Below are 19,760 nucleotides of genomic sequence, written 5' to 3' on the forward strand. Positions count from 1 at the left end.
TTTGAATTTACGTGTATATAACATTAATGTTTTATACAAATGTCACATGTCTGAAAATAAATGGACAATAATAATAAAACTAACCATATTATAATAGTTTACATAATTTCTTACATGATTATTCAAGATTTTAGAGATTATTATTAGGGATAATTAATAACCTTATGTAAGGCTATTTATCGATAAAAGGATGGTCGATGTTTTTATTTTGTCAAGCACTAACATCTTGACGTTCGTGCAAGAAAAATATCTAGGTATATACATAATCTAACTAGGTGAAATTTATTCCTATTGGACTATATTGCAAAGGTTTGTTCTTTTTATGTAGGTAAAAGTTAGGCATCAAACATGTGTTCTTGAATTTTTCAATCATTAGCATTTGTGACAAAATCGTTTTTAACTACAAAATCTTGTTTACATCAGTGACATTTTGTGACTTTCAGCGTCTGTCACCAAAGAGTGTCCTTGCCAGTAAAATTAATTAGTACCACCAAAGTACCAGTGACATTCTGTAACATGGCGAAGGTCAAATTTGTTATTTATAGTAAACAGTTTTTTTTTTAATAAAATATTATCATATTAACTGCGCAGTACTTTCGGGAATTATATTACCTACTGGTAAATTTGATATCAAATGGTCCACCAGAGCATTACTAACACCGCTACTCTTATTAATTTTTTTGTTGGTTAAAAAATATCAAAAGAGTATTGTTCGGTAGCGCTCTGGTGGACTCCCCTAGTCTTTATCCCTCAGTTTTATAGGCTCCTTGCCGAGGTGGAGCATGCTGTCTTCAAGCGTCACGTTGTACTTACGGCGCAGGTCCTCCATGAATTCTAGCTTGAGTAGCGCCAGGCAACTGAAACAAAATGATTAAATACATACATTTACCATACAATCCCGTGTGGTGACGGGTTAAATTTCACCACCCTTTCTTCCCGTGGGTGTCGTACAAGTCGACTGTGGGATATGGGTTAAATTGTGGCGTAGGCGAGAGGCTGGCAACCTGTCACTGCAATGTCACAATTTGGATTTCTTTCAACCCCTTTTTGCCAAGAGTGGCACTGAAACTTAGTAGTTCATGTGCTCTGCTTACCCCTTTATGGGAAACAAGCGTGATTATATGTATGTATTTACCATACAAGGAGTATAGTTTTAAACGTATATGGTTTTGGGGTTCCTGCCTGTGAGATTGCTAATTGAATTGAACAAGCGGCTATAGGTTATATCGTCCCGATTATATCGTTCTACAGTGTTTAGTGTGGTGGGGCCACTAAAGTGAAGTTTCAGATATAGGCGGCTGTCAGCAGTCACTTACTGTCGGTACTCCTTGTTGGTCCTGAAGGCAGTAATGGCGGGGGAAGGTGAGTTTGCAGTACGAACGCTCCTGGCAGTACTGCCTTGTATCCTAGAGTTTGTAGTCTCTCTGGACTAATGGAGTAGCTTATATACTTACTGTCGGTACTCCTTGTTGGTCCTGAAGGCAGGAATGGCGGGGGAAGGTGAGTTTGCACTACGAACGCTCCTGGCAATACTGCCTTGTATCCTAGAGCTTGTAGTTCTCTGGACTAATGGAGTAGCTTATATACTTACTGTCGGTACTCCTTGTTGGTCCTGAAGGCAGGAATGGCGGGGGATGGGGCGTTTGCACGACGAACGCTCCTGGCAGTACTGCCTTGTATCCTAGAGTTTGTAGTCTCTCTGGACTAATGGAGTAGCTCATATACTTACTGTCGGTACTCCTTGTTGGTCCTGAAGGCAGGAATGGCGGGGGAAGGTGAGTTTGCACGACGAATGCTCCTGGCAGTACTGCCTTGTATCCTAGAGCTTGTAGTTCTCTGGACTAATGGAGTAGCTTATATACTTACTGTCGGTACTCCTTGTTGGTCCTGAAGGCAGTAATGGCGGGGGAGGGGGCGTGAGGAGTGTGCACGACGAACGCTCCTGGTAGTACTACCACCTTGTATCCCAAAGCGCGTAACTCGACGCTATGTGATACCTGCCATGAAAAATAAATATTGTTATGTTAGGGTAACTTACGCGCTCCAAAGTGCAATCCTTAGAATCATACAATGGAATCTTAGAATCGACACGATGTGATGCGTCATTACCACAGTATAATAATTAAAATAAAGAGTACTATCGTACAGTATGGCCACTCCCGCTCCCCGCTGAAAGTGCCGCCCACCCCCTCTCGGTTACTTCACAGTTACTGGCCGTCAAAAACGTGAGCAGTCGACCTGTCGCCAGTGTCCGAGGTGTGCCACTATATAGGTAGTCCAGAAATCAGAACTATTGTGATTTCACATCACATGTATTTTATCGCCCACTGCTGAGCGCCCCTCTTCTAGTACGCCACTTTTCCCGGTCCTGGGCTAGTCTCATCCAGTTGTGACCCGCTATTTTCCGGATGTCATCGACCCAACGAGCCAACGGATGCCAGGAATTCCTTACATTTGTAAGCGGCCACCACTCCGTGAACATTTTAGTCCACCTGCCATCACTCTGCCTAGCAACATGTCCCGCCCAACTCCACTTTAGTTTGGTAATAACGAAACCCACGTCTTGCACCTTGGTGCGACGACGGATCTCGATATTCCTCACTCGATCTTGCATCTTGATACCGAGCATGGCGCGCTCCATGGCTCTCTGTGCTATTCGTATCATTTGTACAGCCTTCTTAGTGAGCGTCCATGTCTCGGCACCGTAGGTCATGGTGGGCAGGACACATTGATTAAAGAGGCGAGTTTTTAGGCATTGTGGAATGTCAGCGGGTTTGAGAATTATTATTTTATTATTTATTTAATTATTATAATGTCTGCAAGTTTATTGAATGCCGCCCAACCGATCTGGATTCTCCTGGAAATCTCCTTTTCTTGATGTGTTTTGTCAAAAGATAGAACATGTCCAAGATACACGTATTGGTCGACCATCTCTAGCGGTTCGTTCCCCACTATAATAGTTGGGATCGAATCACCAGAGATGTTCGTCATAACTTTGGTCTTGGGCATATTCATCTTAAGACCTGTTTTCATGGAAGCATGGTACAGTTTTTCAACCATGTCTTGGAGATCTTCCAGGGTCTCGGCAAACAATACAATATCATCGGCAAATCTCAGGTGCGACCAGAAGACTCCATGAATGTCGATACCAGTTTTATCCCATGCAAGCGTTAGTGTATTCTTATCATGCGTTAACCTTTTAACCATTTAGTATTTCTCATCCATTGTGCTTTGTCGCCGCCGGTAGGAAAGTATACAAATATTGTCCACCATAAACCACATGTTAAAATGTTGAATGAAATAAGATTTTTTCCGTTTAGGTATTTTGTTCTGTCAGATGTTTTAGGTATTTATTAAAATACGTACTTTATTCCACCCAAAGCCGGAAAACCGCGTGTCGTACTTAGGCACGGAACGATGCACCACAATGTACGGTTCGTAATGATTCTCCCAATCCACCTGTAACAGGAAATAATACACTTTAGTGTGAGGAGTTTGAATACTTCTATTTAATAACATAACAGAATAAAAGCTGTCTTTTTACATCATTTAGGGCCGGTTGCACCAAACCGTCTGTCTCCGTTAAAGCGTTCGTTAAATTTCATTCTATGGGAAGTTCTATACACGTCTGCTGCGTGACGATGACGTGTCTGTCAAATGTGGTTGATGCAACTGGCCCTTAGGTATACCCAGAAGGCCGTGATGGAAATGGCAGAATCGTGTTGCTAGACAATATTATAGGGCACAAGGGTCGTGTACAAGAGTATTATCACTTTTCACTAGACACTGACTTGGTAGGGTTGTGTAGCGACGGCCCAGCGACTATAGTTAGTAGCCCGATGTCACGGCGGCCACTCTAGCGTGCTAAGAGCTAGGTCTTGTTGTCTGGCGACGTTATATACACTTGGGTTGTGTATAAGTACAAGATAATTATCTGTCATTCTTCACTAGACACTGACCAGGGGCCCGTTTCTCAAAAGGTACAAGCCTTGTATTACTAGTGCGCGAACTGTCAAATCGTATGGGTTGTCATGGAAACACACTTGTATTATAAGGCTCTTTCGAGAAACGGGCCACTGATAGGGTTGTGTAGCGACGGCCCAGCGATTATAATTAATAGCCCGATGCCCCGGCGGCCACTCTAGCGTGCTAGGAGCTAGGTCTTGTTGCTAGGCGGCGTTATACAGGGTGTCCCAAGACCATGGGACATGAAGGGAAAGTACCTAAAATATCACAGATAGGATATATTGCTGAAAGAAGACTTTATTTTATTTTTAAAACTTGGTAAAACTGCATTCAAAAAAAAAAATTTTTTTTTTTTTTAATGTATGGACAAATTTTAAGGCTAAGGAGTCTGCCATGTAAAATGTTAAAATTCATGGTCTTCCTTTTATCTCCGACACTATGTTATTTAGAGAAAGATAATCTTTATGATGAAGCCTATCGATCGGTATGACAAAATTACAGGATGTTTTTTTTTTCTCGTGTAGCGGGTTTGATTCCCGGTTTAACCATGTAATTATTTAAAAATCTATGAATGGAGTTTTACTTAGTTTTAAAAATAAAATAAAGTCTTCTTGTAGCAAAATACCCTATCTACGATATTTAAGGTACTTTCCGTTCATGTCCCATAGTCTTGGGACACCCTGTATACACTAGGGTTGTGTACAAGAGTATTCTCTCTTCACTAGACACTGACCTGGTAGGGTTGAGTAGCGACGGCCCAGCGACTATAATTAGTAGCCCGATGCCCCGGCGGCCACTCTAGCGTGCTAGGAGCTAGGTCTTGTTGCTAGGCGGCGTTATATACACTAGGGTTGTGAACAAGAGTGTTATCTGTCACTCTTCACTAGACACTGACCTGATAGGGTTGAGTAGCGACGGCCCAGCGACTGTAGTTGGTAGCCCGATGTCTCGGCGACCACTCTAAGGCGCTAGGAGGGATGTCTTATTGCTAGACGACGTTATAGACTCTAAAGTTGTGCACAAGAGTGTTGTCTGTCACTGTTCACTAGACACTGACCTGATAGGGTTGTGTAGCGACGGCCCAGCGACTATAAACGGTCGCACGGTGACCCGGCAACCACTCCAAGGCGCTAGGAGGGATGTCTTGTTGCTAGGCGACGTTATAGACACTACAAGTGTATTATCTGTCACTGTTCACTAGACACTGACCTGATAGGGTTGAGTAGCGACAGCCCAGCGACTATAATTGGTCGCGCGGTGTCCCGGCGGCCACTCTAAGGCGCGGAAAGGCGCGACGTCGGCGCCGCGCCGTGCGGTGAGGCGCGCTAGGAGCGAAGTCTTGTTACGCGGAGGCGAGAGGCGGTAGCGACGCGTTTCGAACGCGGCTACTACTAGACACTGTAACCAATGGTAAATAAATTAAATCGAATGCGTAATTTTAAAAACAAATGCATCCTTGTACTAATTTTCCCAACTGAAGTTAGACAAATATTACATAGTGTCCAAAATGTACAAGATCGAGTGCAGGTATGTTATGTAGCCTAGAAACTTTCGCAGTTAGAATATGATGATCTGCGGTCATATTTAGTCAGTTTTTCACCGGGAACACGGGGACAATTATCCTTCTCGAAATTTTACAGTAATTTAAAAGATGTATGACACCACTGACACCGTATATAATCAATTAATCATGTGTGAAAATCATAAAAGTTATGTATCAGTATTCAGAAGCTAGAAGTTTTTGAAATTCTTGCAAAATTATTTATTTATGTGTACTAGAGCATAGGTACACATCCATACTCCATACTAATATTATAAATGGGAAAGTGTGTGTGTCTGTTTGTTTGTCTGTTCTTCCACGGCAAAACGGAGCGACGAATTGACGTGATTTTTAAATGGATATATTTGAAGGGATGGAGAGTGACATAGGCTACTTTTTGTCTTTTTCTAACGCGAGCGAAGCCGCGGGCAAAAGCTAGTGTTACATATACGCAACCTACAAAAGTCAAGTTCTATAACTAAAACTTAATGAATGAATAATGAATGATAATATTTATAATATGTTAGAAGCAAATTTCATAGGTTTGTTGTTAAGGCACTGGTCCCACCGCGAGCTAGTAAGCTATGAGCTATCGGCTATAAAAACGAACAAAAGATAAGCAACCCCGTGCAAATAAAAGAGACACGGCGATTTTAATAGCTCACCGCTGGGCGAGTAACTATAAACATCGCCGTGTCTCTTTTATTTGCACGGGAGTGATTATCTTTTGTTCGTTTTTATAGCCGATAGCTCATAGCTTACTAGCTCGCGGTGGGACCAGTGCCTAAGTTATATTGTTTCTGTAAATTTGTTATTTATTTTTTAATTTATTTTAATGTAATTTTGACGATTCGAAAGAGGTTGTAAAATCCTACTTGAATAAACGATATTTTATCTTATCTTATCTTATCAAGACGAGCTTCAGGTACAAACATGAGAAACCACTTACCATTTTCTGCGGATAGGGGTTGACAAGCTTGATGACGGAGCGCAGATGGTCGTAGAGCCCGGCCATGGGCACGAAATCCACGTCCATCAGAAACACATAAGGAGTGTTCACGTTTTCCAACGCCACGTTGCGAAGGTAGTTCACTGGGTAGTGCGTCTGAAATTCAATGTAGAAAAATAAGATTGAGAATTATACGTTTACACCAAGGACAATATAATACGGACCAGACAAAGCCCATACAAAAAATCGTACCCCTGAAATGTATAGACCTCTTAGGCTTAAAACTAGATGGCGCTGTTTCGCAGCCTAGAAGTGACCAAAATCATATTTTTCTCAAATATTTTTGCGTGTTTTTATTTTTTATAAGTACAAATGACATATTTCTTTATTTTAATATCATATCAAATCAATACACATTTGAAATAAAATTGTAGGCATCAATAGTGCAGTTATGATAGTATTTAATGGGTGGCGCTAAAAATGGAGGTACGCTTCTTATAATAGTGTGAAGATTGTAAATCCTATATAAATGGGTGAATCATCTTTTTCTTGCTTGTTATTGCCATGGTTACGGTCCCCTGGGTCACCCTGGTTTTATGCAAAATTATGCTATTTAAACTATGCAAACAAGCATTTTTCTGTTGTTAATACATCCCTTTCTTAATGGGCTATCTACAAACATGGACTACATGCATGTTTGCATAATTAAAGTAGCATAATTTTGCATAAAACCAGGGTGACCCAGGGGACCGTAACCATGGCAATAACAACCAAGAAAAGTGATTCACCCAAATAATCCTTGGTCATACACTATGTAGAACAATAAAATCACACCTCGGACAATGGCGCTGGAATATATGAAAGAGGCGCGTTCGTAGCACACAGTCTAAGCTCGTGTAGGTGAACGCGTGCCATGCTTGTATGAGTGAAATTTGAAAGGTCGACTGCTCGCGTTCTTAACAGGCGGTAACTGTGAGGTAACTGAGAGCGGGTGGGCTGCACTTTCGGCGGGAACGGTAGTGGTCAAACTGTACAAACTGTACTATATTAATACTGTGATAAAATTAAGAATAATTATCAATTTATATTTCTACTTAGAGCCAAATTCATTGGGGAAAATACTAACCGACTCGTGTTTGAACACTAGATGGTATCCGATATTTTTCCTAACACTAAGCGTGTCGGAGAAATCCTTGATGAAACTTTCTAGGACTCCCACTTCGCAGTCCGACAAATATATAGCCGCGCTCAGAGGACCTGCAATACAACATTAGGTTAAAATTAGCAAATTATCTATCGCATGAATGTTCAAAAGCGACAAAGAAAGAGAGAGAGAGAGAGAGAGAGAGAGAGAGAGAGAGAGAGAGAGAGAGAGAGAGAGAGAGAGAGAGAGAGAGAGAGAGAGAGAGAGAGAGAGAGAGAGAGAGAGAGAGGAATTTGGATTGTTGCGTTTTGTGGTAAACCCTCAATTAGTGCTAATATAATTTCCATTCTGTCTGTGTATTACGTTTTCAAGATTAAGGGCCGGTTGCATCAAACCGTCTGTCACTGTTAAAGCGTTCGTGAAATTTTATTGTATGGGAAGTTCCATAGACGTCTGTTGCGTGACGATGATGTGTCTGTCAAATGTGGTTGATGCAACTGGCCCTAAACCGTTGAACCAATTTAGTTAAATGATACGTTGAAAAGTTACACTGATAGTATGAGCCCTGGGGATGGATATATAGTATTAAACCCGAAAATCATCAATAAAGAGGGTGAAATTATCTCAATTCCAGCTGAGTCCGCTAGCTGAAAGTCATTAAATTCAGGCAGCGCCTGTTAATTGATGTGAACATTTTGCTCAACTTTAAATTGCCTTTAGCTTTTATCAGGCGCTATCCGAAATACCAAGCAGACCAAGTCACAGGTAAAAGGCATATTTTTATTTATTATGTTACCTTCCCAATGCTTAACAAGTCTCTCCAAGAACTGCAGTCGGTCCATAGACAACTGCAACACTAGAGTCACGTCGAAATTATCCACGTTCGTGTAACTATAGTCCATGTAGTACAAATGTGTGCGCAATTTTATGTTCTGTGCTGCGCGGAACTTCATACATTTGCTTGGGGTCGCAGTCTGAGAAGAAAGAATAAAAACAAGTCGAATGAAGTAGGAAATATTAGACAGTATTTTGCCTAGAGGGCGTCATTAACACTAACAGTAAACAAACTGCCTTGAGTGTAGGGGTAATATCCTGTGCATATTGTATCCCTGGGTATATCAGCAATAAACTATTTAGAGCATAAGTATTTCAGTAAGCTGCTCTATGATTTACTGTTTGTTTGTACTCTGGCGGCAGATCATTCCAGTAAAATTCCCTATAAAAAATGAAACCCATGATTTGGCAAGTCGCGTATGGTGCGTATGTAAGTTTGTAGACTTGTAACTTTCGAGAAGCAGGGACTAGTCCACATAATAGTTTAGGTATGCAGGTTATCGTCGAAGTTGACGTAAGAAGGGTAGATGCTTCGGAAGTGTTACCTTGACGGTGACTGCATCGTCGTGGTCACATTTGTGGAGCTTCTTCTAATCTAATTTTCTTAATATCTTCCATTCCAAACTATTGGTGGATTCGAAAATATAGGTTTTTTTAAATTGCGATAAAACGCTGTACTTATATGAAATAAAACTAGTGATATAGAATTATTTTCAAAATATCGTAGCGGTCTCAGGCTATAGGTAATCGTACATTACGCGACTCACCATATCTTCAAATAAATAATAAATTCTAGCTTAACTGTCAATTCTTAACACTATTATTAAAAATAAAAATACATATTAAACTAACACAAATAAAACTGAACTAATAAATTAAACTAAATCTACCTATAAAATAAAACCCTTTAAATAAAAAATATAACCTAAATCAGAGCCGGCCGGTAGGGTGACCAGAAAACAGAAGTAGGGCTTGCGGCATTGCCGCGCTGAATAGCAATGCCGAATGCGCTGGGCAAGATATGCTCCAACCTTCCGGTCACCCGACGCGTCTATTAGGCGTTTGGCCAGATCTGTGAAAATGCCACGCGCTCCCTGACCCCACGGCCCAAACGTCTCTACCCCAAACGGCTCAAACATGCAGCCGGTGTCGATGGCTGCATATTTGCGCCGCTTGAGTTGCTCGGCCGCCTCGGCAGCAGCGCCAGCCCTTGCTGAGGTCCCTGGAAGATGGGACGGCGCGAGAGTGTCCACGCACGTGGCATCCCAGACGAGGGGCCGACCCAGCTTCCAGAGAACCAGTGTCATTCCGTCCGGTCTTTTCCCATCGTCACGCGCTAGACCACGTAGGTTCTAGAACGGACGGCGTTCCGGCAGATACGAGGGCTCGGCGCAGTATTTCATTTAAGACTACCGTGGCGCGCCGAGCGGCCGGCACTCTTGGTGCAACAGACGCCATGGGTGCCAAACGTCCTTGGGCGCGGCAGTGACAACGGTGTGGGGTCACGCATGCCGCCCCAAGCGATTAATGCTTGTTAGGTATTTACAGATGTAGTGGGAAAAGGGTTTCCTTCGGAAACGTTCGTATTTGTCATGCTAGTTCAGTCAATGTCAGTACATCTTGTATTGATACTGACTGAAATAGCATGACACGTTCGTACGTTTCCGAAACAATTAGAAGGCAAATCTTTTCGCACTACATCTGTAATAAAGTGATATTATAGTTAAATCTACAGTACAATTACACCATTAACACTGACTATAAAATGTAAAAGATTATCTACTGACCTACAAGGTTCTATTCCGCACGAGCCTAAAGAGCTCGATTTGGCAGAAAACATGGTTTGCTATGACCGCGTCTTCTTGCGAAATGTCCGATCTGGCGGCGATATCTAACTTACAGAATCACCTGAGTAGAGATTTGGTGCTCTTTCCCGCTTGCTTTTATACTGCGTCCTCAGTCCCACTCATAACAAAAAATAAAGAGCATGGGGTCCTTTGAACTATGTATACTTAAAAACAATAGAAGATGAACCGACTTGGCCACGTAAGTTTGCGAACCGTTTTGGGTTGAAATCGAAAATTATGAAGTTCGAAATGTATTCGAGTAAGTCGGATTAGCAAGATTTCGCTGTAGTACACATGAAAAGTAACAAACGAGATTACGCGAAGTAAAATAACGTAAGTAAAATTTGTTACATACAACAATACAATAATGTTTTTAAAAACAAAATTTGTTTTCATACAACAATACAATACAATCCTTATAATATGCCTTTGTTGATAAAATAAAATATTACACGTCAGGTACATAGGTCATAGTGTGGGCATAGTATTAGTAATTGCATTTACTGAGCTGGTTGACCTACGTTATTGTTGTGCTAATGTTTTACTTCAACAACTAAATTGTTACAAATAATAATTATCATCAATATAATCTGGTCCAGGAAAGGTATATAAAGTATACTGGATTATCTTTGGTGAAACAACGAATTCTTCCACTTCAGATTATAATTTACATTATTATTTATATTTAAATTAATATATGTATAGCCTAATTTTGTCGGTAACTGTGTGTTATGTACTTCTAATGGCGTCGTTGGTGAACAGTCGTCTCTCACGCAGTGAAGCTGCGTTCGAATCCCGGGTATGTATCAACTTTTTGTATTTTTTTGGATATAAATTTCGTATTTTTTTATTGACCGAGCAAGGGAGAGCCGAAGGTATCAATTTTATCTTAGAGAACATATTAATTTTTTATTGTCATTTTGATTTTCCATTTATTAAGATACAAAACACAACTTTTAATACCCTCGCTCAATGTAATATTTTTTCGAAATTACTCGTTAGATAAAAAAGACAGAAGTCCACTTGAGTTTTTAAAGCATTACGTTACTCAATTAACTATTGCATTTTCATTTACTAATTTAAGATTTCAAAAGCGATTTGAATACCCTTGCTCAATCGAAAATAAACAATTAAAATAAAAAAAAAACATTTGAATCGTAGTTTCACAAAACCACGCATTTAGGAATCTAAAATTTATCTATACTTTTTCGATTTTTTTTTAAAATATCAAAATAGGATAATTATGTTAGAAATTCTGAGTTGGAAGAACTCAAAAATTATTACGATTTAAGAAAATAGGTTTTTAATCTTTTTTGTGGTGGCGTATATTATACATTTATGTATAATAATAAAGCAAAAAAAAGAGAGAAAAAGTCCTGGATTCGAACTCACTCCACTTCCATGCAAATCATGCGATGCCACGTATTTACTGCAATGATATTTACGTGAAGTTATCGAGTAGAAGGAATACAAAAACACTGTTTGCATGTGTGAGTGGTACTTAAAAATAGTGTAAAATAGCCAATTTGTCTACATTAAGGGGATTTACGTTACAATGAAAAGTTTAATGTTTGTTTTAATACGTCAATTTTAATATTAAATGTTCGCGAAGCATACTTGAAAGTATATAAATGCCTGTACGACTTCATAAAAAAAATAAAACTGACAATTTGCAGATGTGACGCCATCTAACACAGCCTGAGCTTCGCGTAACCTAGGTGAACCACCTTAAATTCCATCCGGCTGCGAACAAAAGCGTTATTATAAAACCAGTGCAATCCTGGTGTCGCAGAATTGTGACGCGGTCCGCATGATGAAACCCAGGTTTTTGTTAGCCTTGTTACACATGTCAACGATGTGGTCTTGGAAAGTCAAACCGCTATCAATTATGTGAATAAACTGATAAAGCGGCTTTATAGCAATCGACAAAGTGGGACGTTTTACCAGGCACACTTACATACGTATATATACTTCGGAAGTGTTACCTTCACGGTGACTGCTTCCGCGTGGTCACATCGATGCAACTTCTCTCGAAGCAGGTTACCATCGAAGTTGACGTAAGAAAGGTAGATGCTTCGGAAGTATTCCACATCGGGGATGTTAACGTTGTGCTTCTTTGGGGAGTTCCAGTGGATTATCTGAAATAATAACTAGTTGGTAAAGATACATATTGGTATAGAGACTAGTTTTAATGTAAGCTTCAGAACATCTAAATGTGTCATATAATACCATGATCGAATATCCACATTCGCATTTACCTACCATTAAATTCCTCTTCTACGTATGTACTACGATAAAAAACTATATAATGAAAATAAATCCAGGTCTCTTTAAAGCAAGGGTAAATAGGTATCTCATAGGTAAGCGTGCTCCACCGTAGACCGCATCATCACTTACCATCAGGTGTGATCGTGGTCAAACGTCTACCTATTCATACTAAAAAAAAAAAACTAACCTTAATATTATTTACATCTTCCCTATAACAGCTCTTCGCTAGCGTCTGCGTCGACATCTGTACATTATAATGGCAACTAATATTATAAACTATCTTTGGCGTTTTCTTGATCATAGCATTTATCACATCTTGGTCAGCCAGCGCTGTGGTCTTCAGTCGGTCTATATTATCGTTGACCGCGTTCTGCCATAGAGTTGTCCAGTCTGTGGTGGTCCGTATTTTGTGCAGGTCAAGCAACATGACACCGGTGTTGTAACCTCGGCCGAGAGCGGGCCATCGAATTTCTGTGTTCTGGTACCAGTTGCTCTCGTTCTCGACTAGGCCGATATACTGAAGAAAGAAAGAAGAAGAAACAAAAAGCATTTATTAGCACAAAATACATAGCAATAACTATCTTAAACTAAAACCAGTTAAATTTTAAACTAAAAATAGTTAGTTAAATGGTCCTAATATACTCTGCTAGGTGTCACGGTATGGGCCTATAATGCCTAAAAAACCGGCCAAGAGCGTGTCGGGCCACGCTCAGTGTAGGGTTCCGTAGTTTTCCGTATTTTTTCTCAAAAACTACTGAACCTATCAAGTTCAAAATAATTTTCTAGAAAGTCTTTATAAAGTTCTACTTTTGTGATTTTTTTCATATTTTTTAAACATATGGTTCAAAAGTTAGAGGGGGGGGACGCACTTTTTTCCTTTAGGAGCGATTATTTCCGAAAATATTAATATTATCAAAAAACGATCTTAGTAAACCCTTATTCATTTTTAAATACCTATCCAACAATATATCACGTTGGGGTTGGAATGAAAAAAAATATCAGCCCCACTTTACATGTATCCGCGGACGGGGGGGTACCTAATAAAACAGTGTTTTTTTTCCATTTTTTATTTTTGCACTTTGTTGGCGTGATTGATATACATATTGGTACCAAATTTCAGCTTTCTAGTGCTAACGGTTACTGAGATTATCCGCGGACGGACGGACGGTCGACGGACGGACGGATAGAGAATCATGATATTTGAGACAGACATGGCGAAACTATAAGGGTTCCTAGTTGACTACGGAACCCTAATGCTCACCCGTCGCAGCGTCGCGGGCAGTATGTCGGGGAAGACCAGTTTGACTAGCGCATAGACTCCGGAGTAGTGGCTAGTTGGGATCCATGCTACGCGGTTTAGGACACTCTGGGCGTTGTAGGTGGTGTATTGCACTGGAATCCATACTAATATTATAAATGTGAAAGTAACTCTGTCTGTCTGTCTGTTACGCTTTCCCGCTTAAACCACGCAACCGATTTTGATGAAATTTGGAACAGATAATCTTTAGACCCTGAGACAGAACATAGGCTACTTTTTATTTCGAAAAAAAGGGATGAAGGGGTTGAAAGAGAGGTTGAAAGTTTGTATGGGATTTCTTAATTTTAAAAGATAAAACCATGAAAATTAATATTTTAGCACTTGATAAGAAATCATTAAACATATATTTAAAGTCACATACAGGTCGAACGTAATTAATTAACATTATTTTTACCTTTAAAATAAACATGGTGGGAAATAAACATTAACTAAAAGCGGGTAGATTATATTTATTTGTCTACCCCGAACATTTATATAAATTAATATCGGGTAGTTTTGTGTTGTTTACATCCCCGGTGACATTTTGCTGGGACGTCAGTCTTCCGCGACCACGGCCAGTGCAACCTGGCCGAAACGTTGGGAAAAAAGGTAAAAATAATGTTAATTAATCGCGTTCGACCTGTATGTGACTTTAAATATGTGTACAAAGCGCGAGAACTTAAAGTGTTATATCATTAAACATCTTGATAAGGGATAGGGATAGGGATAGCGATAGCAATAGGGATAGCGATAGGGATAGCGATAGGGATAGCGATAGGGATAGCGATAGCGATAGCGTTAGCGATAGCGATAGCGATAGCGATAGGGATACGGAAACGGATACGGATACGGATAATAACCCATATTATATCGTTAGAGGGATACGGATAATCGGTCGGCGGTTTCTTACAATCAATGTGCTCTAAGACGATCGTTGTTTGCTTGCTTGAAGATTACGTTTGCGATAAGTATAAGCAAAATGTAACAAATTGTAAGGGATAATAAAAAAAAAGTAATTTTTACCCACCGATCATAGTGTCGAAATACGGGCTATGTGGGATGTTTATAAAGGTTTCCCCAGCGTATATAGAATTACCTACGCTGTGGTCGATGTGTAATATTTCTACAATCATTGCAAGCAAAAGTATTATGTGCAATCGAAATAATCGCAGATAAATATACCTACAGAGAAACCTACGGATCCAAATGAAAATCTTAATGAATACTTTTATTACGCGGGCGAAGCCGCGGGTAAAAGCTAGTTTATAATAAGTATTGATCAAATAATGTTGGTTTGCCATTTTAATATGCTTGTAATATTGGAACAAAAAATCTAGACTAACATCCTTACTGAATAAATAGTTTCATGAGCGAAGTGATGTTTTCAATCAACATTGTTAGTTGTTGATAAGACAAATTTTTATGGTACTGACAGCCAATATTTTATTGAAAATGGCACAATACTATAATAGTTATTACTTTACTGTTACTCTATAATTCACTGTAAGGTAGATTAATGTTTTTATTTCAGTGCTGTTACCCCTATATAAATGTTTGAGTTGGTACGAGTTTCAACTAACCTATTATACAATGGTTAAAATATGCCATATGGTGAAAAGTGCAGAAACTAAGTGCGTTTTCACATTATCCGATCGGATGTCGGAAGGATTTCAAAGGCAAAAATCCAAGATGGCGGCTTAAATGTATGGGATATCAGTCCGATATCCGATATCGGATCGGATAATGTGAAAACGCACTTACCCTTGATATATTTTCCCTCATGAAATAAACAAAATTTCGCAACATTGACTTACCATCAGGTAAATCCCACGTCTCAAAGAGATGCCTAGTTGTATGCTCGGACACCACATCAACTATGAGGTGGAAGTGCACTGGGTTCTGTCGGTGGTGGAGTAGCGACTTGAGCATCGGTGACACGATCCTGGGGCATTTGCTCATGCAGACCAGCGCTACGTGGATTGTCTCGCAGAGAGTGCCTGGTGCGTCTGGAATCTGGATTATTCAAGTCAAGTTTGACGACCGGTCTGGCGCAGTCCGTAGTGACCCTGCCTGCTGCGCCGCGGTCCCGGGTTTGGATCCCGGTAAGGGCATTTATTTGTGTGATGAGCACAGATATTTGTTCCTGAGTCATGGATGTTTTCTATGTATATAAGTATTTATATATTATATATATCGTTTTCTGAGTACCCACAACACAAGCCTTCTTGAGCTTACCATGGGCCTCAGTCAATCTGTGTAAGAAATAAGAATGTCCTATATACACGGTGTTTCCGGTATCACTCAAAACCTCAGACACCCCAACTGATTTTTATTTTTTTAAACTCATCTAGAGTATTCATCTTTTAATCTGATCGTTACTTTTTTTTAAATTGAATTTTTAATTTTCTGTACAGCTCTACTTGACTTTTAGCTCTACACTCAATAAAATAATTGCTAACTACCATCATAAACCATAAGACTATTTATTTGTTACGTTAAACGACATAAGGTTTACCAATAGAATAAGAACTGTAAAACACTTTAAAGCTTTGTCACAGTACACTTCAAGTTGGACAGGTAATCGCAGTAAGCAAATAAACTCAATATTCAAAATGACAAGGTTGTAATTACATAGTTCAATTTTTACTTATGTTAAACATCAAGATTAAACTGACAAACAACGTCAAACTCGTAGCGGAAAAAATAATATCCAAGTAACCAGCCAGTATTAATAACCCTAAATACTGAAAAAGTAAACAACCTCTAGCAATGATATACACAATGTTGTAACGAGTACAATAGAAAGTAAAAAATAACTAATAATATATTTAAATAAAAATATTACCCCCATCAAGATATAGCTCAAACTCGATTCTGAACAAACTGTTTTCAGGTTTGTAGTGTTAAGTGAAACACGGTGTATATATATATTTTATTTATTTATTTAATGTAAGTGGGTGTTCAGATGGATTATAACATTGCTTAACCACTCATATGCATCTATTCCTTTCAAGACACAAGGAAACATTTAAAATAGAACAACTTGTATGGGGTTTCTTTTTTACAAAATATGTTGAAACAGTAAAATAATATAACTGCCAAGAAAAACAATACATAGATTTATTGTAAAGCAAGTTGTTATGAATTGTGTTTGTTCGAAAGTCCTTGAAACAAAAAGAATATTATCTTAGAACTCATCTACATATAATCAATTTATCTAAATTAAGCTTCTATGATAATAAATAACATTCTTTATAACTTTTTCCGTAGCACAATAAAAATAATGCACTTTTTGCGTTCTTTATTGAATTGTTAAATATTCTAGCTGTCTCCTGTCAGTTCATAACACTAGCTTTCATAGAATAATTTGCAACCTAAACCCTTTTTCACACAATATAATATAGTTACCATCTTGAACAATCTAATTTGTAATTAAATAATGGAGACTCCATTAAAAATTAAACTGCTTACAGGCAACGGAGCAGTTTCCATTAAAAATTAAACTGCTAACAAACACAAATTATAAATGCAGACATCAATCATTGCATCAATCATTGCATAGATCTATACTAATATTATAAATGGGAAAGTGTGTGTGTCTGTTTGTTTGTCCGTCTTTCACGGCCAAACGGAGCGACGAATTGACGTGATTTTTTAAGTGGAGATAGTTGAAGGGATGGAGAGTGACATAGGCTACTTTTTGTCTCTTTCTAACGCGGGCAAAAGCTAGTACTTACATAAGGCACTAGCATCCCCTTTCTAGAATCAACTTGTAATTTGTTCCGTGTCTCCAGAATGTTTATCCGCGACATCAGCCACCAGTAGTACACCACAGACACCATCAGCCATATCCCAAACGGCACTCCTAGCCAGGGTCGAAGTAATACGACTGAGAGAACATTTTTCATTCTCATTGTTATATACGAAACATACACATTCTATGCATCTTTAATTCCGCACCATCTATCTGTAATGCTTGTTCCTGCAAAAATATTCACTGTTATGCTATTTTAGAAAGAATAAAACTAGTACGCGTTTTTGTTTACGTCGTGCGGGAAAATAGTTCTTGTATTGTTATTTGTAGTGCGTAAGGCAAATAGTTATAGCATCTCGTTTAAAATCTTCACATTTAAAACATTGAAGTGAATGTATCGTTACTTTCAAGCATCACTTACCTCGCCATACAGGAACAGCTTAATTAATATTAATTCGAAAAGCACAACAAACGCTCGCCTGTTCCTGGTTTAAAATGTACAGTATAAACAATAAAATTTACTGCCTACTGACATGTATTATATTTCACAACAAATTAATTCGGTATTTTATGTTATTTACATTTGGGGACTCTTTTATTATGAAAATAGCTCAATACAAAAGGCAACCACACAGAAGACACTGCCGTCAAATCGACTAACTGACACTGACAATAACAAATGACATTGACAACTAAAATATATCGCTAGCAATCCAGAGAGGTAATGCCATAGATTTATATATTATTGGACGGATTGGACGTAAGAGAGGTCGAGGAAAGCCCAGACGCAGCTACATGGACCAAATAAAAGAAAAAGTAGGGGCCGTGTCGTATCAAAGTGTCAAAGAGCTGGCACAGGATAGAAAAAGCTGGAAAATACTCCACCGACAAGAGATTAACTCTTAAGTTTATGATGATGATGAGTTGTTAGGCCAAAAAGTGTGTCCATATGAGAGGGTAAAGTTGGGGCTGGTGTCCCTCTCGCACTTATTGCCACTGTCAAAATTATTTGAATGACGTCATCACTGTCATTCTTTGGGGATACCAGTCAATATTCAAAGTTACTACCAAATCTATTAATACCGAATTAAAGGTTTTTAATAATTGCGCATTTTTTTGGTTTTATAAAATAAATAAAATAAAAATAAAAATCATTTATTTCGGACCACAAAATCCATACAAGGTTAATACTTAAACCTAATACTACCACTATGTTAATTTCCTTAGTGCCTAATTACTATATACTATTTTTCAAAATTGGCTAGGGAGAGGTGCAGGTTCGACCAGTGTTGCATATATAGCGACTATAATGTGGCATAGAAACCGTTTATGGCTTACATAATAATGACTTATTAATATCCTTGCCTCGATATAATACAAAAATAATTTAAGAAGTTTATAAACTTAGTTATCATACAGGTAAAAATACTACTACTATAGTAATCTTTTTAACACTGGTCACACGTGCGAGAGGGACACCAGCCCCAACTTTGACCATCTCATGTGGACACACTTTTACTAGTCTGATAAGAACGCCTTTCTGCACAGGTGATAAGGTGATAAAGTTCAATTTAGTGTGGCATAGATTTAGAATTATTAAACTAGAAAAAGTGTGAGCTCAGTCCCTATTGTCCCTCTCGCACGTGTGGCCAGTGTTAATGAGGTTACCATAGTAGTAGTATTTTTATCTGTATATTACCTGACTAACCTGACTTTATAACTTCTTATATTATTTTAGTGTTATATTTCAAACTAGGGTTTCGATATATTTCAAAGAATTGGAAAATAATTATTTTGATGCCAATGAATCAAAGATTTGTATAATTAAAAAATATGTTGAAATGAGTATTAGTAGATTTGGTAGTAACTTTGAAAATTGACTTTTTAATGTTTGTTATTCGATATCTCCGTCATTTCTGAACCAATTTTGAAATTTGGATGGTTCATAAAATAATTTTTAAGAAAAAAAACCGCCTTCCTTTGGGGTTCTGGTGATAAATACTTTCAAATGTTGGATTATGTTATCAATTCGTCTGTATATTTTTTAATGTTTGTTATTCGATATCTCCGTCATTTCTGAACCAATTTTGAAATCTGGATGATTCTGAAGTACTTACAGATGAGAATGATTATCAGAACGGAACTCTAACCAGGGGCGGGG

At 38.6% G+C, this 19,760-nt stretch overlaps 2 protein-coding genes across 2 annotated transcripts; both read right to left on the bottom strand.

Annotated features, from left to right (window-relative positions):
* Positions 1-142: 142 nt before the first annotated feature.
* Positions 143-13,135, bottom strand: LOC125235900 (xylosyl- and glucuronyltransferase LARGE2s-like). The gene is made up of 9 exons (XM_048142531.1): positions 12,736-13,135; positions 12,266-12,418; positions 8,396-8,573; positions 7,582-7,712; positions 6,456-6,611; positions 5,176-5,364; positions 3,367-3,459; positions 1,867-1,997; positions 143-857 (listed from the first exon to the last, which is right to left on the bottom strand). Exons 1-9 carry the CDS (start codon positions 13,096-13,098, stop codon positions 737-739), a joined length of 1,515 nt encoding a protein of 504 aa, XP_047998488.1. The 5' UTR covers positions 13,099-13,135; the 3' UTR covers positions 143-736.
* A 653-nt stretch (positions 13,136-13,788) lies between these two features.
* LOC125236117 (xylosyl- and glucuronyltransferase LARGE1-like) lies at positions 13,789-18,241 on the bottom strand. The gene is made up of 4 exons (XM_048142814.1): positions 18,021-18,241; positions 17,583-17,827; positions 15,660-15,858; positions 13,789-13,940 (listed from the first exon to the last, which is right to left on the bottom strand). Exons 2-4 carry the CDS (start codon positions 17,757-17,759, stop codon positions 13,789-13,791), a joined length of 528 nt encoding a protein of 175 aa, XP_047998771.1. The 5' UTR covers positions 17,760-17,827; positions 18,021-18,241.
* Positions 18,242-19,760: the final 1,519 nt, after the last annotated feature.

The sequence above is a fragment of the Leguminivora glycinivorella genome, chromosome 18 (assembly GCF_023078275.1).
Source record: "Leguminivora glycinivorella isolate SPB_JAAS2020 chromosome 18, LegGlyc_1.1, whole genome shotgun sequence".
Lineage (NCBI taxonomy): Eukaryota > Metazoa > Arthropoda > Insecta > Lepidoptera > Tortricidae > Leguminivora > Leguminivora glycinivorella.